Here is a 23496-nt window from a genome sequence, read left to right on the forward strand (position 1 = left end):
TGGGTATGGCTTGGGCTCCTGATGCTCAGGCAGCACCTTGCATTCTGGGCCTTGTGTCAAAGGTTGTTTTGGGAACCAAGCAAAATTTCAGAGGCAATAGGGAGGGAACAAAGCAGGCAGAGAGGGAGGAAATGCTTAAAAAGAAGTCCCACTGTTCACAGCATCGGCTCCATATTGGTCAGATACACATTACGGAGGATCAGTGTGAGTGGTTGCACTGTTGATAGATTTGGATTTCTTTTCCTTGACCAGCAGCCATTTATGTCTCAGCATGTATTATCATTTCATGCATGGGATGGTGGGTTTTTGCACAAGGTTCAAAGCATTTCACCCAACAGATATTTGAGTGGTCCTTAGAACAGCTTTTCTTGTGAAGCATAGCAATTGGAAGGACGGTCAGAGTAGAGGGCAGATTGAAGAGATTGGAATCAGGGTTTTTTCTGGCTCAGAGCTCATAATCCAGACTTCTGTCAACAAAGCCTTGGGACATTTTTCTTTCAGTGATACATGAGGATCGTTTGCTTATTTTCCTGGAAGGAAGTTTGGATTCTGTTAGACTTCCGTTAAGGATGACTAAAATGGCTGCAGTATTGGGTTTTTTATAGAAATAATCCATGCCTTAATTATTCATGCTGAAGTTGGTTTTGGGGGCGATGTGTCAGTATGATGTTAAATACCTTCCGGGGAAATTTTCTGAATGCCTCACTGAGAGAGAAACCAAGGAAGCCACCCACCTGCCTGCCAAAGTGACATCTGTGTGGATAAGCGTTTGAGGCAGTCTTCCTCTGTTAATTGTTGGTTAAATCTGTGTGGATATTTCTTTTATTGGTCAAAGACATTTTCAGACAAGCTGCTCCAGAGTGAAAGCGATCTGTTTCTAAACCTGTGTTACAAAAAGTAGGCAAGAATCTGAATTCTAGGAGAACCTGTTGGTTAGAAAAAAGTTAAAACCTGCTATTCCCCAGTAGTGCAGCAAAATGGGATCCCCCTTGTACCTCCATTTACCCTTCCTTCTTCTGTTTAGTTCCATGACAAGATTGAGCCCATGCTGGAGACGCTGGAGAGCCTATCCTCCCGGTTGCGCATGCCTCCACTGATTCCAGCCGAGGTCGAAAAGATTCGGGAGTGCATCAGTGAAAACAAGAATGCTACGATGGAGCTAGAGAAGCTCCAGCCATCCTTCCAGGCTCTGAAACGGCGTGGAGAAGAGCTGGTTGGGCGGTCACAAGGGACAGACAAGGATCCGGCAGCTAAAGGTAAGAGGAAGGCACGTCTGGTTTGCCCCTGAGCCAAGATGAAACGGTCACCTGCTCACTCCGTCATTGCATTATGGAAATGATTCCCATGTGTTTCCTAGAGTCAAAGATGTTACATATTCTGAATTGAGTCTTTCTTAGAATCATAGAATCACAGAGCTAGAAGGAACCACATGTGCTATCCAGTCCAACCCCTTTCTGCCATAAAGAAAGACACAATCCAAGCTCTCCTGACAGATGGCCATTTAGTCTCTTCTTCAAAACATCCAGAGGAGGAGCCTCTACACAACTCCCAGACAGTCTATATTTCATTAGAGTTGGAAGGGAATCCCAAGGGTTATCCAGTCCAACGCTTTGCCAAGCAGGAACACATGTTGATTGACTCAATCAATCATAGAATTTTAGAGATGGAAGAGACCCCAAGGGACATCCAGTTCAACCCCCCTCTGCCATAAAGGAAGACACAATCCAAGCCCATCCATCAGATGGCCACCCAGCCTCTGCTTAAAAACCTCCAGAGACGACTCCATTAGAATCCAAGGCAGTCTATAATCCATTGCCAAACAGCTCTTACCATCAGGAAGTTCTTTCTAGTATTTAGGTGGAATCTCTTGGCCTGCCATTTAAATCCATGTCTCCATTGTGTCCTGGTCTCTGGAGCAGCAGAAGACAAGCTTCACCCCTCCTCAATGGGACCTTTGTTGTTGTTTATTCGTTCAGTCGCTTCCGACTCTTCGTGACCTCATGGATCAGCCCACGCCAGAGCTCCCTGTCAGCCGTCACCACCCCCAGCTCCTTCAAGTTTAAGCCAAACACTTCAAGGATACCATCCATTCATCTTGACCTTGGTGGGCCCCTCTTCCTTTTTTCCTTCCATTTTCCCCAGCATCATTGTCTTCTCTGAGCTTTCCTTTCTTCTCATGGTGTGGCCAAAATACTTCATCTTTGCCTCTAATATCCTTCCCTCCAATGAGCAGTCAGGCTTTATTTCCTGAAATATGGACTGGTTGGATCTTCTCATGGTCCAAGGCACTCTCAGAAGTTTCCTCCAACACCACAGTTCAAAAGCATCTATCTTCCTTCGCTCAGCCTTCCCTATGGTCCAGTTTTCACATCCGTAAGTTACTACAGGGAATACCATTGCTTTAACTATGCGGATCTTCCTTGCCAGTGTGATGTCTCTACTCTTCACTATTTTATCGAGGTTGGTCATTGCCCTCCTCCCAAGAAGTAAGCATCTTCTAATTTCCTGGCTGCAGTCTGCGTCTGCAGTAATCTTTGCGCCTAGAAATACAAAGTCTGTCACAGCCTCCACATTTTCTCCCTCTATTTGCCAGTTACACTGTTCTACAAATTTTCAGTTTTTCTCAGTTGCGGAAATGAAATGTGCTGTTTCTTAATAAATTTAACATGCTGAATTCAAATATAATAATTAAATGTGTTAATTGGCTCTGGTTTTTATGCAACAGCTATTTCAATTTTCTCCACAATAGGTAATTCATTAATATTATGATAATGCGCCTAACCTTACTGCATGTATATAAACCGTGAATATTTACTAAATTTTAGTCAAATTATATTGCCAATAGTTTATACATGAGAAATATTTATTTAATTAGTCTATTGTTTATGTTTGTGCAGCAAGAAACTATATTAGTAGGCCTAATGCAGTTGAAAAGTCTGAAAGTTTAAATGTCGCTTTAATCGTGACTTTAGTTTATATCCTGTTTGCTTCTCTTGACTTTTCTTTTGTATTCAAGGAAAGGATGGTCTCTTACAATGCTCCAGCAGTAGTCTGACAGCATTGACGGAGTCCATTTGCCTTGATATCTTTTTTCCATAGTGCTTTATTTACACACGTGCGAGGCATAACTACAGGAAAAAGAACAATGTAAAACGATGTTTAACGATACTGTCTCAGTCTTCAACTGACTGACCCTCACCGCTCAAAAGTCTGGCCTTATATAGGGCTTTCTGGCTTTTGCACACGGCACTAATACTGCGTCATCAAACTTTCTAGAATATTCTAGAATCTTCCATAGTGTAAGTCGCAACATGCATTTTTTCAACCATACGTGATCATGTGATTGCTTATATCATAAAAACTAGAGCCAATATACATTTTTAAATGTCATTTTCATTTTCAGCACCCCAAAATCATAAAAGAACAACTATTTTCAGGCCCGCAACTTTTTCTCCGTTGAATCAGTCTTGTTGCCATAATATTGGGGTTTTTTTTGTGTTTAACTGCAACCCAGCTTTTGCACTTTCTTCTTTCACTTTGATTACAAGGCTTCTCAGTTCCTCCTCGCTTTCGGCCATCAAAGTGGTATCATCTACATGTCTAAGGTTTTAATGTTTCTTCCAGCAATTTTAACCCCAGCCTTTCATTCATCAAGTCCCGCAGATCGCATGATGGGTTCTGCATACAAGTTGAATAGTTAGGTGAGAGTATACAACCCTGCCGTACGCCTTTCCCAATCTTGAACCAGTCTGTTGTTCCATGGGATCTACTTTCTGTTATTTAAACATCCCCAGCTCCCTCAGCTGCTCCTCATTGGAATTTTATGATTTCTAAATCTTTGATCCTTTTGGCATGACACGTTCTAGCTTATCAATATCATTCTTGACCTGGTAGTTTTGAGAAAGAAACTTATTCTATGGTTCAACTAAAGGCCTTTCCAAACAGGCCCTATAGCCCAGGATCCGATCCAAGCTTTTCTGTTTATCCCAGATTATCTGGCAATGTGGACACATATAATCCTGTTTAACGCAGAAAACCTGAGATATAGGGTCTGTCAGGAAGGGCCCTTACTTGTCACCATTGTTTTTAAAACCCACTTCCTTTCATTTCAGAAATCCAGGATAAGCTCGATAAGATGGTGTTCTTCTGGGAAGACATCAGAGCTCGGGCAGAGGAACGGGAGATCAAATTCCTTGATGTCCTGGAACTGGCCGAGAAGTTTTGGTATGACATGGCCGCCCTTTTGACCACCATCCGAGATACGCAGGACATCGTCCATGACCTGGAGAGCCCTGGCATTGACCCATCCATCATCAAACAGCAGATTGAAGCCGCAGAGGTAAGAATCAGAAAGAAAGCTATTTCTGCTATAGGTGAAAGGAAGGAGCTGCTTCAAAGAGCCCAGTGCTATCTTGCGCCTTTTAAAAAGTTTCTATTTTTAAAAGAAGCTGCTGCTACTCAATACATTGGGTAAGAGTAGAGTAATTCTAACTTTGTAACTTATGTTAGCATGATGATTTTTAGTGTATCTGCATCTCACTGTTATAGTGGTTTGATACCACTCTTAAGTGCCTTGTTTCCATTTGTATATTTAACATTCAGTGAGGGGTTAGACTTCTCTGCCAGAGATTTTTAGTGTTGTAGTTTGTTGGAGTGGACTACAGCTACCTAAGTTTGAAAACAAACACTCAAAATGAGAAGATTCAAAATAGAGAGGTTCTATCCTTTGGCATTGCCCAGTAATCCCTGCAAATGTCTGTCTGAACCTGAATATTGTTATAGCAAAGGTTTTTATGTTTCTCTCTCTGATTTTCCCTACAGACAATCAAGGCAGAAACAGACAGTTTGCACGAAGAACTGGAGTTCATCCGGATCCTTGGGACTGACCTTATTTTTGCCTGTGGTGAGACGGAGAAACCTGAAGTAAAGAAAAGCATTGATGAGGTGGGTCACTGGGGAGGAAAATTGAATTCAACTTGGTACCTAAATACATTAAGGCAAGAAGTCAGAGATATTCTTGGGGGCGGGGGCATTGATCTGAATGAACAAAATCATCCATTTAATTAAAACACTTATATCTCTCCTAATAGAAGAGAATCTCAGGGTACTTTGAACTTTCAAACAGATTAAAGCAATTCCAGGTTCTGAACAACAACACAATACAAACTAAAGACATTATTCGATGTTAATAATTCGATGTTAAGCATGTTAAAAAGTTACAATATATTTGGTGAAAATAATTATAAAAAGCTGTGGTTTGATTTGGGAGCCAGCATTAGCACCTATGCTTAGCAATGTGACAAGGCTCATCCTCTGGTCCAGGGAGCATCCTTTCATTTCCTACAAAAATGCTACTTTTAAGGTGTTTGGGAGAGTTTTGGGGGTCTTGGGGATGGAAGGGAAGTTTACATTACTACGGATGACCCCAAAAGTGTCACTTAACCAAGCAGGTCTGTCCAATGGGTTTCATGGCTGCCCTTCCATGTCCCACTTTGCTCACATTTGTTCCCAGTTGATTCTCCAACTGGCACCATCTGCTGATTTGTTTCCTTGTTGCTCTGCAGATGAACAGCGCCTGGGAGAACCTGAACAAGACCTGGAAGGAGCGCCTGGAACGGCTGGAGGAGGCCATGCAGTCAGCGGTGCTGTATCAGGACACGCTGCAGGTGCGGCATTGGTCTGAAACGGGGGGTGGGGAGTGGGGTGACATGGGGCCATAAGAAAGGGGCAGTGGCAAACGAGCACAGGCTTACAGCTTCAATTGTTTCTGGATGTTTTGAATGACAGGCATTGTATGAACCCTCAGAAAACAGTTGAGATAGACTACCCATATTTACTTGAGTCACGTTTTTGAGCTAAATTGTATTGCTAAAATTGAAGTGAACATTAGATTCAGCGGTGCATTAGCATCACGCACCTAAACTGGCCTGCATTGTTGGGCAAGAGGTCATCCCAGCTAGGCATGGAGGAGGTAGCAGTGTCCATGAAAAGAGTGGTGGAAAGCTTATGGTGGCTGCGAAAAGGCTGGTGGGAGAGGAGAGCTGCTTAAAATCATAGAATCATAGAGTTGGAAGAGACCTCATGGGCCATCCAGTCCAGCCCCTTTCTGCCAAGAAGCAGGAAAATTGCATTCAAAGCACCCCCGACAGATGGCCATCCAGCCTCTGTTTAAAAGCTTCCAAAGAAGGAGCCTCTACCACACTCTGGGGCAGAGAGTTCCACTGCTGAACGGCTCTCACAGTTCTTCCTAATGTTCAGATGGAATCTCCTTTCTTGTAGTTTGAAGCCATTGTTCCATTGCGTCGTAGTCTCCAGGGAAGCAGAAAACAAGCTTGCTCCGTCCTCCCTATGACTTCCTCTCATATATTTATACATCGCCCTCATCATGTCTCCTCTCAGCCTTCTCTTCTCAGGCTAAACATGCCCAGCTCTTTAAGCCGCTCCTCATAGCTCTTGTTCTCCAGACCCTTCATCATTTTAGTCGCCCTCCTCTGGACACATCCCAGCTTGTCAATATCTCTCTTCTATCTCTGCTTTCCACCAACCTTTTCGCAGTCACCACCACCTCGCATTACATTTGACAGCAAATCTTTATTTGTAATGCACACCTTCAAAATTTATAGCACATTATACTCAAGTAAATATGCTAATTATGTTTGATGGCACTTTATACTTGGGTAATTAGGGAATTACAATTGATAGCACATTATGCTTGATTAAATACACATAATTCTTAGAGAACAGCAGCATCCAGGATTGTTGAAGGGCCTCTATGGTCTTATCAAAATAGGATGACTCTAGGAATAGCCAGGATTTTATTATTGAAAACAGTGATGCAGGGTAAGTTTCTCCCACAGGAGTGCTTTGCACACAGTTCTGCCCAAAAGATAGGCGGGTGAGGAGAAATGTCATTGTCCTGACATGCCCACAAGCTTTACAGATGCTGGGCCACCTTGATGGTTGGTTAGCTGGGTGGTTCCTCCATCATGGGTGTTTCCCTTTCTCAGGCCATGTTTGACTGGCTGGACAACACCGTGATCAAACTGTGCAACATGCCTCCGGTGGGCACCGACCTCAACACCGTCAAAGAGCAGCTGAAGGAGATGAAGGTAGGGATGCGTGTCTATGTGTGCAGAAATTTTCACCATGTAGATGCCAGCAACAGTGTCTCTGGGTCTTGGGGCAGAACATCCATGGATCTGACCCTGGTTTTTGCTTTGTTTTGTTTTTGTTGGCAGGAGTTTAAAACAGAAGTGTACCAGCAGCAAATTGAGATGGAGAAGCTGAATCACCAGGGGGAAATCATGCTGAAAAAGGCAGCAGACGAGACAGACAGAGATATCATCAGGCGGCCATTGACAGAGCTAAAGCATCTCTGGGAAAACCTGGGTGACAAAATTGCTGATCGGCAGGTGCGGACAACTCAATGAGTCTAAAGGCTACCTTTAAAGGCCATTATTTCTATTATTGGAAAACCTCTTCTAAGCCCCCAAATGGTTTAGAAACATCTTGCTGCCTCTTGTACAACTGTGGGATTTCCTTGTCTGCAGAGGAAACTGCCTTTTCTGTGTCAACCTCCAAACTGTGGCACTCCCTGGTTCTTTACAGTGGCCTTATTATTGTCTCTCTTGTAGGCCACCATTTGGCTGCCTTTCTATTTGGTTTTTCAGTTTCCCCTTTGGATTTCAGTGGGCTTTTGAGTACTGTTTGCAAGCCATTCTGATTCTGAGAACCTATAATGAGGTCTTAAATATAAATTAAATAAGAAGCCCTGCAAAGACACATCTACCTCTGACCATAATGGCCTTCCTTTCTCAAACTCCCTCTTCTTGTTCCATTTGTTTTCCCAAAACACAGCACAAGCTGGAAGGCGCTCTCTTGGCCCTTGGCCAGTTCCAGCATGCCTTGGCCGAGCTGATGGCATGGCTGACCCACACGGAGCAGCTGCTGGATGCCCAGAAGCCCATCAAAGGCGACCCCAAGGTCATTGAAGTGGAGTTAGCTAAGCACCATGTAAGTAGCCAAAGTTAAAGTGTCAGTCTGCATAGATGTGGCCAGGAAGGAAGCATGACTGAGGGGATCAAACACTGAATTCACTTCTTACACCTCCGAGCATCTCGGGTGAGAAATCTCGTTGCCTTGAAGTCTCGGAGAGATGGTGCCACTCAGGGAAGATATGCAACCTAAGCCAGTGGTTTTACTAAGGGTGCTCCTTGGCTCCCAGTGGTTACTAGGCCACTCAGATGCCAATTCTCCCCTGACCCCATTCCTAAGGGCTCTTCTGTCCCAAGAGACACTCTGACAATATCAGAGTCAAGCTGGCATGAAGGAATGGGTGAGAGTATTTTGAGAGAACATTCAGTCGATGATGCAGGAGGGCCACTTGGGCGAGGGAGCCAGTGAGGCTCTTCATTGGCCCATGTTTATCTATGTGTGAACAGGGTTATCATACTGCATTTTCCCATGTGCTTTGAATTTGGAGATGAGAGTTTGAATTTCTGTGCCAAAGTGGGTCCTTTGAAAAGTTGGTTCCTCTTCTCAGCATGCTTACGAAGCCTCCGCCATGCAGACTGGCAGGAGTTGTTCCCTTCTTCATGAGCGTCACACGAGTTCTGAAGCATCATTTCCCTTCTCTCTCCACTCCAAAACCTCACTAGGTGCTGAAGAACGATGTGCTGGCACATCAGGCCACTGTGGAAACGGTGAACAAAGCCGGAGATGAACTCCTGCAATCCACCGCTGGGGATGACGCCAGCAAACTCCGGGACCGGCTCGATGCAATGGTACTCTGCTGGGAGACGGTGCTGTGTAAGACAGAGGAGCGTGAACAGCAGCTTCAAATGACCCTGCAGCAAGTAGGTGGTCCTGAGTGGGGAGAAGAGGGACGTGTTTCTATTTGTCCAGAAAGCATTAGAAATAACAGCATTTGAGGCATTTGCTCCCCATTACTCCTACACTAGCTCTAGCTGATCCATGTGTTCTACTGTAAAAAAGGCAGGGACAAAAATGGGTCCCATCCTGATGAATTGGGTCATTCCCATTTTAAGAATGGTTTCTAGTCCCAATCCCAACCCCAATTCGCTGCTTTCCTGACTTGCTACATTGAAATTCTGTCCTTTTGGTTTTGAAATCCTCGCCTGATCTCAAGGGGGGTGAGGGGAGGCAGAGATCCTAAAATTAAACTTGTCAGTGATTCTTGCACATCCCACTTGGTTGACAGTGTGCTTTTTGCACGACTTTGTAGGCTCAAGGTTTCCATGGTGAAATTGACGACTTCCTTCAATGGCTGACGAGAATGGAAAACCAGCTGTCGGCCTCTAAACCCACAGGAGGGCTACCGGAGACAGCCCGGGAACAACTGAATGCACATATGGTGAGTCCTGGCTGCTGAACTAGTCCTCGGGGCAAATGAAGAGGTTACTCCCAGTTCAGTATGGAAGGTCACCATATCCACATACATCAAGTCAATTCCAACCCTGTCCTAGAGTTTTTGTGACAAGATCGACTGGAAAGGCTGCCATTGCTTTCTTTTTGGGCTGAGAGAATGTGACCCAGCCAGTGGGTTTCCATGGGGCTAAGCAAAGACTGAAGTGCTGGCCTCAATCCAGTTATAGATTGATGCTAAACCACAACACCACACTGGTTCTGTAGCACACAAGAAATTGGAAGGGGAAATCTAATTCCATGAACCCACCTTCCATCCTGCCATGCACAGCTTTGTAAATTTCCTCTGTTGTCTCGCAGGAACTCTATGCCCAGTTCAAAGCCAACGAGACGGTCTTTGGCCAGCTCCTGGACAAAGGGAGGTTTATGCTGCTGGGCCGTGATGACTGTGGTTCTGGATCCAAGACGGAGCAGAGCGTGGCTCTCCTGGAGCAGAAGTGGAACATTGTGAGCAGCAAGATGGAGGAAAGAAAGGTAGCGTGACGGAGTAATGTATTCACCTAGTGTGTATTTGTTATGCCAAGGGCTTCCCCTTTTCTTCCATGACAAGAAATGTCTAAGCCCCACTCCAGAGCATCAGTGGAACAGAGACACAGGGCCACAAAGTTGAGAGGAACTCTTCCCTTGCTTTTGAAACTGTCCAGGGAGCCCCTTTCTTCCTTGGCTCAACAGGACATTTGAGTGTTGGCTCTTAATGAAGAAGTCATACTCCCTAGTTAAAGAGTTTCAGTGCAGAATGAACACTATATCTATGGAAGAATAATGGGTCTTTGGACAGTATTCTTTCCTTTTCTTCCTTAACTTCACATCACTCCCTTCTTCCCTTTATTCTGAATCCAGACCAAGCTGGAAGAGGCCCTTAGACTGGCTGCAGAGTTCCAGAACTCCCTGCAGGACTTCATCAATTGGCTGACCTTTGCGGAGCAGAGCTTGAACGTTGCCCCTTCACCAAGCCTCATCCTCGCCATGGTGCTCTCGCAAATTGAAGACCATAAGGTAATGATGCCAAGGCATGTAGCAGTGAATGGGAGGGCGGCTTAGATCTTAAAAAATCAGGTATGGGTTCTGTAATAAGGGACAGAAACGAGATAGCGTTTTATGGTCATACAGAGAACATGAACCTCTCTTCCTACAAATCCATGGGCATCTGCACAATCAGATACCCTTATGTAGGTTTACTTTTCATGGTGAGGCAGGGTTAATTCTTTTGGTAAAAGTAGCAAATGAAGGCTGAGAACTGTGAACCATATGCCCAAGGCCTTCCGTTAGTTTCTTGCCCAGTGGTGGATTTTTAGATCATCTTTCTAGCAGCTTCCTGTGAGCTCTGCCTTGGTTTATACCAGAGGTTCATGTGCCTAAGAAGCCAGGGTGAGCACTTGGAGGGGCCTACCTTTGCTTTCTCTTTTGTCCCCAGGTGTTTGCCAATGAAGTGAATGCCCACCGAGATCAGATCATTGGCCTTGACCAGAGTGGGAACCAGTTGAAATTCCTCAGTCAGAAGCAAGATGTGGTCTTGATCAAAAATCTCCTGGTCAGCGTCCAGTCCCGCTGGGAGAAAGTGGTCCAGCGGTCGGTTGAAAGGGGAAGGGCTCTGGATGATGCCAGGAAACGAGCAAAGCAGGTGAGAAGCTCCATCTCTGCACCAGTTGAGGACATCTTCATTTTGTGAGCCAATAGCTAAGAATCATAATATAAGGGCTTGCTGTATACTTTAGCAATCATTGGGCATTTCTCAAGAACAATGGAGAGGCAAGAAAGGCAATTCAGGAGAGGAAAACATTGGGTCAAAAAAGAAGGTGCACCATGTGCTGCAACCAAATGGTAGAAACCATGGAGGCCTTGTGGGAGACAACTCTGTGGTTTTTTTGTCTTATATATATGAAACAAGCAAATAAGTAACTATGATAAAGGGGGAAGGACAGCAAGGTATTGTTTCAGATAAGGGATGTGACCTGAGCATTGGAGTAAATGTTGCAAAAAGGGGTGCTGAATGATTAAAAATGCTTTTGCGTACTCTTTCCCATCTCTCTTCCTCTGTAGTTTCATGAAGCTTGGAAGAAGCTGGTTGACTGGCTGGAAGATGCAGAGAACCATTTGGATTCTGATCTGGAAATTTCAAACGACCCTGACAAGATCAAACTGCAGCTCTCTAAGCACAAGGTGGGCAGCCTAGTCTCTCTGCTACAAGAGGGCCCCAAAATTGTCCATAAACACAGATGTTGGTTAAGGCATGCATTCAGAAAGCTTTCTGTGTTATTTTTTGTAGACACCAGCTTCACCCAAACTTAAATGTTTGTTCCATTTTGGTTTTGGTTTTTTTTTTTCCTGAAAAAAATCATTAGGAGTTCCAAAAGACTCTGGGTGGGAAACAGCCCGTTTACGATACCACAATCCGGACAGGGCGAGCTCTGAAAGAAAAAGCTCAGTTCTCAGATGATGGGCAAAGCCTAGACCATCTCCTTGGAGAAGTCCGTGACAGATGGGACACCGTCTGTGGCAAATCTGTGGAAAGGTAAGAGATTCTTGGGCTTTATGATTATTACCGTTTGTCAAGGGAAAAGGAGACCAAAGGCTCAAATGTGGTCAAGTCACTGCTGAAGGCCTTTGTTGGGGTCCTACTAAACTGAGAGTAGAAACTTTCAGAAATCTCCCATTGCAACAGAGCAGGCTCAGTGCAGCAGGCCTAGGAGCATGGGTTCAAAAGTCCAGGGCCATAGTTCCTCTTTATGAAGCACTGACCACATCCAGAACAAAACTCAAGTTTAACAAGAAAGCAAACCAAGGGGAGACCACTAAACTCCTGTTTTTCTCCATTGACAGGCAGCACAAACTGGAAGAGGCCCTTCTCTTCTCTGGGCAGTTCATGGATGCCTTGCAAGCCCTAGTTGACTGGCTGTACAAAGTGGAGCCGCAGTTGGCCGAAGACCAGCCCGTCCACGGCGACTTGGACCTGGTCATGAACTTAATCGATGCTCACAAGGTAACATCAGCAGGACAAGAACTGGGGCAGGCCTGAGGGGATCTTCATTTCAGCAAAGCAGTCTTGCAACCGTGTCACATTCAACACTTGCTAATTAACAGCAAAAACCCAGAAGTTCTCAAGTGAAGTGCAGCAGAGCTCTGTCCATAGTCAGTGTATTTCTCAGTGACGCAAAGGAGGATTGCTTATCAATTCTGCAAATTATGCAGAAGCTGGAAGGGAGGGACAACACAATGGAAGACAAGAAGGAGGTTCAAAGGGATCCCCTAACTAAGAATATAGATTTCAATAGAGATAACTGTCTAGTGTTGCTTTTGGATGACCAAAAACAAAAAGGCCAAAGATGAAAAATTTAGAATGAAGAAGACCTAGTGTAGCATTTGAGAAAGCAGGCAGGTTTCTTAATATGAGACAGCAGTCTGATGAGACAGTTTTAAAAAATAATGAATGCTGTCTTGAGCTGTATTAACAAGAAGATTTTGGCTAGCTCTTGGGACTACATTCTTCTACACCACATGCGGAGCACACTGTGCCCATCTGTTCCAAGAAGGATGTTGACAAATTCGGACACATCCAAAGAAAAGCAGCTAAGATAATGGATAGCCCAAGAACAAAGTTTTGTGACAGCAAAGCATAATGGAACATGCTATATTAAACACATTTATTATTGCATAGAACTTTTTACTCTTGCACTAGTCATAGTATTAACTCCATTTCCCCAGAGGATAAGATGGAAACCAATAGCTGAAAATTGGAACTTAAGAAAAGGCACCCTAACCATGAGGGCTCTGTCAATAACCAGGTTGCTTGAGGAGATGGTGGCCTACTTTACTGGAAGTGTTTAAGCAGAAATTGGACATAGTCCTGAATTATAGAGTCTCATATGAACCATGGGTTGGACTAGATTGTTTCTAGTTTAATCTTGTAGATTTTCCTTCTTTAGAAGAAACCTTTAATGCAGGGAACAGGTTCATGCTACAGCCTCTGTTAGCCAGAAGTGTGCCAAAGAACTTCAGGGATCCTTGCGCAGATCTGTCAATACATCCCCTTCCACTTTTGGCAGGTCTTCCAGAAGGAACTTGGAAAGCGGACCGGTACCGTCCAAGTTCTGAAGCGCTCTGGCCGGGAACTCATTGAGAACAGCCGCGACGATACAACATGGGTGAAAGTACAGCTTCAGGAACTGAGCAACCGCTGGGACACTGTCTGCAAGATGTCCGTCCTGAAGCAAATCCGGCTGGAGCAAGCCTTTAAGCAGGTGTGGGGAGAAGAGAGGAGGGGAAGGCAGCTCCTGTTTACAAACTCATATGATCCAGTTTGGATCCTGATAGTCCTCTTGCTGGGAAAGGGAGAAAAGTGCTGGGACTGGTTTGCCATTGCTAAATACTGTTCTTTTGATTCAAATGATGTTTAGCAGCCACAGTTGAAGTCAAACAACTGAAGGCACTGTTTTTTCTCCCTTCCTGCCAACCCCCAAATTCCTTCTAAAAAGAAGGAATTTATCTGAATTTGAAGTCTTCTCTGCATCCATAGAATCCCACATTGCCTTTATTGAGTGGCTGTGTAGCACTAGAGACATTTATAGTCATATGCCATTGGCAGGAAAGGTGACTTCTTCGTCTCCGAGGCTTTGGTCCATCCTGCAGTTTAGGAAGAAGTATCCACAGTTGCTATTTTTGTTTGGTTAAAGGTGACTCAATAGGATGGAAAAATTATTCCTGTTGCTTTCTTTCCCTGTCTCTAAACTGCCTTGGGCCATATTGGTGACCCACTGTAGCCCAAGATGCCATTGCAACTTGGGTGGTTCCTTGCTGTGAATTGGCAACATGTGTTTTCTCCTTTCAGGCGGAAGAGTTCCGGACTGCTGTCCATTTGCTGCTGGACTGGCTCTCAGAAGCTGAGCAGACCCTTCGCTTCAGAGGTGCTTTACCGGATGATGCAGAGGCCTTGCAGTCGCTCATTGACACGCACAAGGTAGGCCACTCTTCCCAAGGTAGCAAAAGGCACAAGGCTTGTGGGAACTGGCTCAGGGATCCCTTACAGGGCACTCAATGACAATACATCCATTTGTGTTGCCAACACAGGAGTTCATGAAGAAAGTTGAGGAGAAAATATCAGATGTGACTGTGGCTGTGGGGATGGGAGAGGTCATCTTAGCCGTGTGCCACCCTGACTGCATCACCACCATCAAGCATTGGATCACCATAATCCGGGCTCGGTTTGAAGAAGTAAGTTATTGGGACCAGTTTGTGGGTTCTGTAAGGGTTCTGCATTCTAGCCCTTTCTGTCTTCTGAATTGTCTTGAGAGTCCTTATTCAAAAAAAAAAAAAAAAAAAAAAAAAAGGAGAGAGAAGGCCCCCATGCCTCCTCCCTCACCTGAGCAGGGAAGCACAGCTAAAGAATATAGGAAATCAATGTCATTCCTAAAATGCTGAGTTGGACTAAGACTCCAGAGACCTGGATTGGAATCCCTCCTCAGCTAGGAAACATACTGGGTGACTTGGACAAGTCCCACTCTCTCAGCCTTGGAGAGGGAGGCTGTTATTTTCTTCAAAATTACAGTAGAGTCTCACTTTTCCAACATAAATGGGCCAGCAGAATGTTGGATAAGCGAAAATGTTGGATAATAAGGAGGGATTAATGTTAATATTAAGGTATGCATACAATGAATTCTTGTCCCGGCACTGAATGTTTGCCGTATATATGTTGTGCTCCGCCCTGAGTCCCCTTTGGGGTGAGAAGGGCGGAATATAAATGTTTTTAATTAATTAATTAAGGAAAAGCCTATTAAACATCAAATTACATTATGATTTTACAAACTGAGCACCAAAACATCATGTTTTACAACAAATCAACAGAAAAGCAGTTCAATGCACCGTAACATTATGTAGTATGTATTTAGCAGCAAAACAGACAAAGGTTCTTTCTTTTCCCACCCTGGACATTATTCAGGGCAGGAGACAGACTGCATTGGTTAATACAGAAAGTTGGATGAATGAAGATTGGATAAGGGAGACTGTACTGTATATATCTTCATAACAACCCCACCCAAAATGGCCCACGTTAAAATAACATGAAAGCTTTACTTGGTTGCCTCTTCCTCCCTCCTTGATGTGTTGTTTTGTTTTGTTTTGTTTTTTTGCTGCCTTTCCCTCCTTCACCAGGTCCTTGCCTGGGCCAAGCAGCACCAGCAGCGGTTGGAAGCTGCCTTGTCAGAGCTGGTGGCCAATGCTCAGCTGCTGGAGCAGCTCCTGGCATGGATTCAGTGGGCCGAAACGGCACTCATCCAACGGGACCAGGACCCCATGCCACAGAACATTGATCAAGTCAAAGCCCTGATTGCAGAGCACCAGGTAACTTGGGTCAGGTGGTTGGTCTCCTTCCTGCTCCTTTGCTCTGTTTTTAATTGGGAAGGTGATTTGCAGGGATTTGGAAAAAAAAAGGCAATTGCAGCCTCCCTGCATCTTCAAGGGTTGTGGGTGACTTGGCTGCTCCTCCTTTGGCCTGGCCTGGGATCTAGAGCAGGGCTTCTTAAACTTTTTCTATTTGTGACCCCTTTTCACCCAATAATTTTTTTTCAAAACCCCTGATTATATAGGTATATACAAAACAGGTATACAAATCAAACATTTCCTGATAAAATAAATCATAAAGAAATTTATTTTAAAAGAATTTAAAACACATAAAACACAGAATTTTACCATTTTTTGAAGATGAAAACAAATTTGCATGCTAATGAGATGGGTGTATTTGTTTATTTTTACATAAAGAATTAAAGCTTGGCTGAGTATTTGCTACTGCTAAGTTTATTATTACGGGATGTAGAGCATTTTTGACATTTTTCATGCCATACTGGCACACTTGGTTAGTAACCTCAAATAGCAGAATATATTATATTGTCTCCCGCCCCGGATTTCTGTAGATGTCCAAAACCACCACTAGGTGGCAAACTACAGAAATCTTTCATGACTACCAGTTAAAGGATTCCAACCCACAGTTTAAGAAGCTTTGAATAGGGCTACCTAAATTTAATATGTTACTACCCAAGTGTCTCAGATCACACCTGCTATCACTCTCAGCCATCACAGTCACACATCCAATCCCTGCAACTAGAAAGTGCCCAAAGTTGTGTTAGCAATGGCTGGTGGAATCTCAAGCTATCCAAAAATGAAAACCAGATGAGATTTGATAGGCCACAGCTCCCTATGTAGCAGAAAGACAACTGTAACTACAGTAGTAACCTTTTCCTTTCTTCTTTATCTTTCCTCCCTCTTATTGCATTTGCCAGTCATTTATGGAAGAAATGACGCGAAAACAGCCGGACGTGGATCGTGTCACGAAAACATACAAGAGGAAAGCCACCGAGCCAAGCCATGGTCCTCTCAGTGAGAAATCACGAAGCAATAGTACGTCAAGGACTTAGCTAGCTTTGGATTTGAGAATAATAAAAGAAGTAAGGCGTTATAGGTCCAGTCTCCAAGAGAACTATGACATATAACATTTTATTGCCCTCAATTCCTAAAGGCTGGTTGCCTGTGATTTCTCAGAAATAATACTTTGCATTGGTCAGGTGTGACTCCATCTTAATAATCTTAATAATAATAATAATAATAATAATAATAATAATAATAATATTTTATTTGTATCCCACCCCATCTCCCCAAGGGACCCGGGGCGGTTCACACCATGAATAAATACAGTAAGATATATAAAATAATCAAATAAGGACATTTCAACTCAATATACAAATAATCACAATAAAAACAGAGCACAAGTAACAAAAATTAACAATAAAATTTCTAAAACATTAGTTTAAAAACTCAGTCATTCCCATGATTTAAAAAGGGCCTACTACCCGAATTGAGGCGTATCCATATAAACAGCCACCCTGTCCATATTAAAGTGATTGACTAATCATCGCCAAAAGCCTATTTAAACAGTCATGTCTTCAAATCCCTCAAAAATGTCGTAAGGGTGATTGCTTGTCTAATCTCCCTGAGGAGAGCATTCCAGAGTGGGGTAACGGGGCACTACTGAGAAGGCCCTCTCCCTCGTCCCCATCAGTCCCAAACAAATTCATAAGGGGGGGATGCGGTTGCGTAAATAGGCAGGACCTGAACCGCTTTATAGGTAATAACCTACACTTTGAATTGGGCCTGGAAGCAAATGGGCAACCAGTGGAGCTGCTTCAGGAGGTTGGTATGATCTCTGTGACCCACCTCGGACAGCAGCCTGGCTGCTGATTTTTGTAGTAGTTGAAGCTTTCGAGCAGTCTTCAGAGGCAGCCCCACATAGAGTGCATTGCAGTAATCCATACGAGATGGAACTAAGGCATGGATCATCTTTATCAATAAGGTCATACTGTATACTGCAGTATATTCCAGGGCTGAATCTAGCTTTCAGAACCCAAGATCTGAGCAAGGTCAGTTATCTTCTAGCTCTGGTGCACATCTAGGTCTGAGTGATTTTCTACATGCCCCGTGGTTCAGTCATTACTACAATGATTCATTTTATGTTCTGCCTTTCTTTGTTAAGAGATCAAAGAAAAAGCTAACGGTTCCAACACCCTTTGGTGGCAGAGTCCTTTCTTAGAGGGGACATGCATTTTCTGTGAATGCAGGATCATTTCTATTAACTGGCGTGATTGTGCTGGGTTCTCCTCTGCCAGGGGGAGACCTGAGCATTAATCTTCTGTGTTTCCTCAAAGCCCTCTTCCTAGAGGGATGTTTCCCTCTCCTTTTGCGCAGCTTAATAATAAATAATAATAAAACTTTATTTGTGTACCGCCCTATCTCCCTAAAGGGGCTCGGACAGTTTCCAACATATAAAGCAAAATATTCAATTGCCAAGAAGAAGATCATACAGACAGATTAAAATAAAAGCACCATAAAACACAAAAATCCTACTAAAAGACAACAATAAAAATTTAAACCGATTGCAATTATAACTCCATTAGACAAGGTTCAACAAAAACCAATAGCTAGGTCTACAAAATGGGCATGGTCAACTATAAAAGAGCTGAGCATGGGATAGTGCAAACAGCGTATCATAGGACTGGGGAAGTGGAGAAAGTGTAGAACAGAGTACTAACTGACGACCTAGGGACTAATCATTCTCGAAAACCTGCTGGAACATTCAGGTTTTCAGCTCCCTATGAAAGGTGGACAATGTGGGGGCTTGCTTAATCTCCCTGAGGATGTTCCAAAGTCCAGGGGACCATCACTGAGAAGGCCCTCTCCCTAGTCCCCACCAACCATGCTTGTGACGGTGGCTGAAGTGAGAGGAGGGCCTCCCCAGCAGATCTTAGAGCAGATCTTCTTTAGGGGATTGCTTTATTGCCTCTAAGTATTGTGAGGGTCTTTTCTTTTCTCCTTTATTTCCAGGAAAATCTTTAACCCAGCCTTCGCCTCCTCTGATGCCTGTTCTCTCCCAGTCGGAGGCCAAGAACCCACGCATCAACCAGCTCTCAGCCCGATGGCAGCAGGTCTGGCTCCTGGCCCTGGAGCGGCAGCGCAAGCTCAACGATGCCCTGGACCGCCTGGAAGAGGTAACCATTCCTATCCCACACAGTGACACCTCCGGCTTAAGCCTTTGACACATGCACCGAGGAAGCCTTTGCATACTACAGGAAGCAAGCTGGAAGGGACAAAAGCAGGTGGGATGCAGGCAAGGTGCAACATTCCAGCAATCTCCAAGGAAACCTGGCAGCATTAACTGTTACCTGGCCTGTTTCAAGTGCCAGTCGTCGTCGTCGTCCCCCCCCCCCCCCCACAAGTTTTCTTGTCTGTGGTAATTTCTTCCCTTTTAAGGGACTGCTTCAAGTAGAGGATCATGGGTGACTTTTCAGGACCACTTCTTAGGATGGGACTGGAGCAGGAAAGGGCTCTTGCCTTCTGTGCAGTTCGAACTGTCAAATCATTTTCTCATTCTTGGTCTTGCAAGAAAGGCCTGTAGGAGTAGCTCCCAAATTTTAGTCAAGTGGAAACAATCAAACTGGAGGCTTTTTAAAATTATTATTTTATTTTATTTTTGCATATCAGCTCTCTTCCTCCCAAAGCAATGTTTGGACAGTCTTGGAAGAGGTTATATCCTCTTGCTTCTTGTGGGATGTAAACTGAAAGCATCTCTCCCTTCCCTTTTTATGATGCTTATGTCCCACTGTCAATACAAGTGTTCATAGGTGGCTTTCTACTTAAAAGTACGGATAAAAGACCAGGAAATTATTCTGGGGACCTGCATCCAGGTTGCCTTCACTGTCTTCTGAAATCACTGGCAAAATCCAATATTTGGAGGAGAATGCGGCCTCTCCCTCCTGTGCCTTCAGTTTTTCTACGCTTGTTTCATTATGCGTCTTTTAAGGTGAAATCTAACAGTGCCATTTCTCTCCTCCCTGGCAGTTGAAAGAGTTTGCCAACTTTGACTTTGATGTATGGCGGAAGAAGTACATGCGGTGGATGAATCACAAGAAGTCACGCGTCATGGACTTTTTCCGGCGCATCGACAAAGATCAGGATGGGAAGATCACCCGGCAGGAGTTCATCGATGGGATCCTGGCATCCAGTGAGTGCTCTGAATTGTCACTGCATTTTTGCCATTCTTTGCTGGAGAGGTTCCTCTTCTGGATCAGTAGCTGAGCAGAAAGTATCGATGTCCTATTTAGCTTGCAGGCGAAAAGGGATCCCTTCCTCATATTTAGTTCTGCCTCCAGTGCCCCCCCCCCCCCCGCCAGATCATCTCATGAAAGTCATTGGTGGGCAGCATCTGGGTGGCCACAGTCTTAAGATGTTGGGGGAAATCATAAATCCCAGAGTCTTTATGGCCAGATGTATTGCTGAGCTAGACAGAACCCTAGTCTAGCATCTTCATTTCAGACCACTCAGAACTCTGTGTTGTCTCTCCTTCAGAATTCCCCACCACAAAGTTGGAGATGACTGCTGTAGCTGATATCTTTGACCGGGACGGGGATGGCTACATCGACTATTATGAGTTTGTTGCAGCTCTGCATCCTAATAAAGATGCTTACCGGCCCACCACGGATGCAGACAAAATCGAGGATGAGGTAAGGTCCTTTTTGACAAGGAAAGCAAGGGGTGGGGGCATAATGCTTCAACAAGGCATGAGGGGCTTTGCCCAAGCCAGACATCCAAAGCAGAATAGGATTTTCAATGCTAATAGCAAAACTGTACAATGGAGAGAGCATCAAATCAAGCCCTTGGGTATTCTGGGCCAATATTCCCATTCAGCATGAAGTTCACGAAATGACCTTAGGCCAGTCAGGGTCTCTTAGACATACTGGGTTGTGGTAAGAAAATGGATCTGCTGCTACAACTGTGGAAGCCTAAGGCTTTGCCTTAGCATTAGGGACCAGCCTCTGTGTCTCCTATCCTTCAGTCCAGTGGATTAACTGCCATCTCTTCTCTCTTCCTGCTGAACAGGTGACGAGGCAAGTGGCGCAATGCAAGTGCGCAAAGAGGTTCCAAGTGGAGCAGATTGGAGAGAACAAATACCGGGTGAGGAGGAGAGCACTCATGGTTTGCATTTGTGATATAACAATTTCCAGAACACTGATTCCAGCATTCTACTAGATGTCCCTTCAAGTCCTAACTCCAGAACAAAACACATGGGGATTGGCAGGGAGTGTGCTTGAATGGGAAAGTCTCAGATGGTCAGGTCGGTGGTGACAATTTAGAGAAGTAGGTTTCCTTCCTGAACACAAGAAGGAGCCTTGCTTGATTCCTCAGCATGTCACCTCCACTGTCTTGTTTCTGGAAAAAGAACCTTTGGGAAACTTGGCAGGGCGTGAGTGAACTTGCCCGTCCTGTATTACTTCTGTTTCATGCGGAAGTTCTACTCTTTAGCTGCCATGCAATTAACTATTTAGCTGCCATACAAACAACCGCTACTGAAGGACTCATCCCTCTAAGTGAATCTACCAAACTTTGTCAGGAAGTGGGGAAATTCACATCATGTCACCACTGTTGCCAGCCTGTTCCATTGATCAGTTCTGGGCAGGAAAAAGTGACTTCATTACTGCTTTTCTGAGCTGTTTACGTATGTGCTCTTTTATGTTTCTGCCTGCCCTGAAGAAATTGTTTCAGAAAATGCTGAAAACACATTGTAGGCTCAAAAATGTTCTATGTTCTTTTAGTCTGTTTTGTTTCAAGTTCTTTAAATGTTCTCCTGTCAAGCTGCCATCTCTAACTCTGGTTCATATTTGCCCAAACCAATGAGCTTTTGGCTGAGTCCCAGACAAGATGAAGACCTTGACAAGCCTGGCAAGGAGGAGAGAGCTCTGGCATAAAGAGTCAAACGAGCCGTTGACTATATGCTAGAGGGCCCAAACTGGACAAAGGCTTCTTGTTGCTGCTCATTGAAATGTGCAGCATTTTCTATTTGTCTGTCAGTTGGAAAGGGAAATAGTCAGAAGTGTGTGCCTTAATCTGTTGAGCCATGTGAAATACTCAAGTGAGTGATACTTGTGGTTAACGAAAACTTTTTTTCACTGTTGCGTTGCTGTTAACTCTGTCCATGTTTTCTCTCCCCTTCTTACTCCTTCTTCTGTGCACACCTTCTTTTTGTAGTTTTTCCTCGGCAACCAGGTACAGTGTGTGGCTTTTGCAATGCTACCTCTACCTTCTCTTCTAAAGTCGCTTTTCCTTAGAAGAATTGCATGTCTGGCCAACTAAGTGTGCCTTGCCTTCTCATTGCTGTCGGTGGTTGTGCTTGTGAGAATGCTGTGATAATAAGCTTGATGTATTAACTCAGCAAAGATCCTGGTATATGGTGATATTTCGAGCAGGGGATGCAATGAAAGCAGAAGTACAGTGGCTGATATTTGTGCACACAAACAATGTGTGACGGTTTCAAATTTTGAGGCCTTTATAACTTCCTTTCAAGGAAGTCTATTGTATATGAATTGTGTGGACAAGCTGGTTAATAAGGTAAGCAGGGCTGTTAAGCTTTGAAACCAGCTACTCACTAAGTGTACTCACTCTCGGTTACAGAATTTTATGGAAACCATGGCTGAATTGTGGTCCTTTCCAATTCCGCTGGTACTGAAGTCTACTGATGGATCTTGACCACAATATCCAAACGCAATCCAAATACAATCAAACCCAACCTCATAATGTCCAGAGACTCAAAGAACCCTTCTAATACTCAAGACAAAGAAATTAGTAGCTACTTTTTTCAGACTTCCTATCTCTACCTGAAAGTGAACCATTCGTTCATGTGCAAAGGGTTTCTTTCTAGAAGTCAGTCCTTTTGCTGTAACTTTTGAGACTTGGAAGTTCACTGAAGCCTAGTTCTTTTGAAGTTTAAACTTTTGAATGTTCCAAAAGATGCAGTTTCTGGGTTTGGTGCATAGAATCAATGTGTCCATGGTGCATTCAGTATACCAGCATCTAGATGGCTTCCAATTAATTTTTCACTGCTTTTGGAGTGCAAGTGCTGAATTCATTTTGGGTAATTCCCATTCACAATTAGAACTAAACCTTTCAGTTGCCTGCATAGATCTTGGTTTAATAACTCACAATTGCAAGAAGATAAAAACAAAAACAAAAGTTATTCTCCTTTCTGCTTCCAAATCGTTAACTATGGACTGAAGAAATGCATTTGAAATTCATTTTGTTTGTGATATCCTTCTTTCATGCTAAATAGTAAAAGATTGGAACATTTAATGCAGGGTGAACTTTGATTATAAGTGTATACTGGATTGTCCATTGGTCAAAGTGGACTTGAATTTCCAAGACTGGGGAAAGAGCAAAGTTAGCATCTTGCAAAAAACAAAAACAAAAAAAACAAAAAAAGGTGATGAGCTGAAAATATGAAAAATATCTGAATCACTTCGGAAACTGTAATTTTGTTATATAGAAGTGCCCTGTTTCCCATCTGTAAATAGATCTCCCCTTGCAGGTTCATAGGAAAGGTTTCTGAAAAGGCATGATTAGGAATTGGAAGCATGTGCTGGAGAAGCTGCCCTGAGCAGAGTGGGTTTCTGGGCCAGACGGACTTGCTGCATGTTCCTGGGACTTGTTTGGCCAACGCTACAAATTGCAGAAATCTTAGATTAC

At 44.0% G+C, this 23496-nt stretch overlaps 1 protein-coding gene across 22 annotated transcripts in view; it reads left to right on the plus strand.

Annotated features, from left to right (window-relative positions):
• MACF1 (microtubule actin crosslinking factor 1) overlaps positions 1-23496 on the plus strand; it is a 398178-nt gene that overhangs the window by 364775 nt on the left and 9907 nt on the right. For 16 of the 22 annotated variants that reach the window (XM_060784087.2, XM_060784094.2, XM_060784082.2 and 13 more), the window contains 25 exons: positions 1025-1256; positions 4113-4339; positions 4822-4944; positions 5565-5666; positions 7008-7109; positions 7239-7412; positions 7858-8013; positions 8658-8855; positions 9245-9373; positions 9745-9918; positions 10285-10440; positions 10859-11065; positions 11485-11604; positions 11787-11956; positions 12265-12424; positions 13488-13682; positions 14270-14398; positions 14509-14652; positions 15589-15777; positions 16713-16830; positions 18808-18971; positions 19822-19984; positions 20329-20483; positions 20860-20934; positions 22006-22023. In XM_060784087.2, the coding sequence (XP_060640070.2) occupies positions 1025-1256; positions 4113-4339; positions 4822-4944; positions 5565-5666; positions 7008-7109; positions 7239-7412; positions 7858-8013; positions 8658-8855; positions 9245-9373; positions 9745-9918; positions 10285-10440; positions 10859-11065; positions 11485-11604; positions 11787-11956; positions 12265-12424; positions 13488-13682; positions 14270-14398; positions 14509-14652; positions 15589-15777; positions 16713-16830; positions 18808-18971; positions 19822-19984; positions 20329-20483; positions 20860-20934; positions 22006-22023 (3780 nt within the window). The remainder of the gene's footprint in view (positions 1-1024; positions 1257-4112; positions 4340-4821; positions 4945-5564; positions 5667-7007; positions 7110-7238; positions 7413-7857; positions 8014-8657; positions 8856-9244; positions 9374-9744; positions 9919-10284; positions 10441-10858; positions 11066-11484; positions 11605-11786; positions 11957-12264; positions 12425-13487; positions 13683-14269; positions 14399-14508; positions 14653-15588; positions 15778-16712; positions 16831-18807; positions 18972-19821; positions 19985-20328; positions 20484-20859; positions 20935-22005; positions 22024-23496) is intronic. The other 6 variants (XM_060784089.2, XM_060784091.2, XM_067460632.1 and 3 more) reach the window with 1 other exon arrangement.

The sequence above is a fragment of the Anolis sagrei genome, chromosome X (assembly GCF_037176765.1).
Source record: "Anolis sagrei isolate rAnoSag1 chromosome X, rAnoSag1.mat, whole genome shotgun sequence".
Taxonomy (NCBI): domain Eukaryota; kingdom Metazoa; phylum Chordata; class Lepidosauria; order Squamata; family Dactyloidae; genus Anolis; species Anolis sagrei.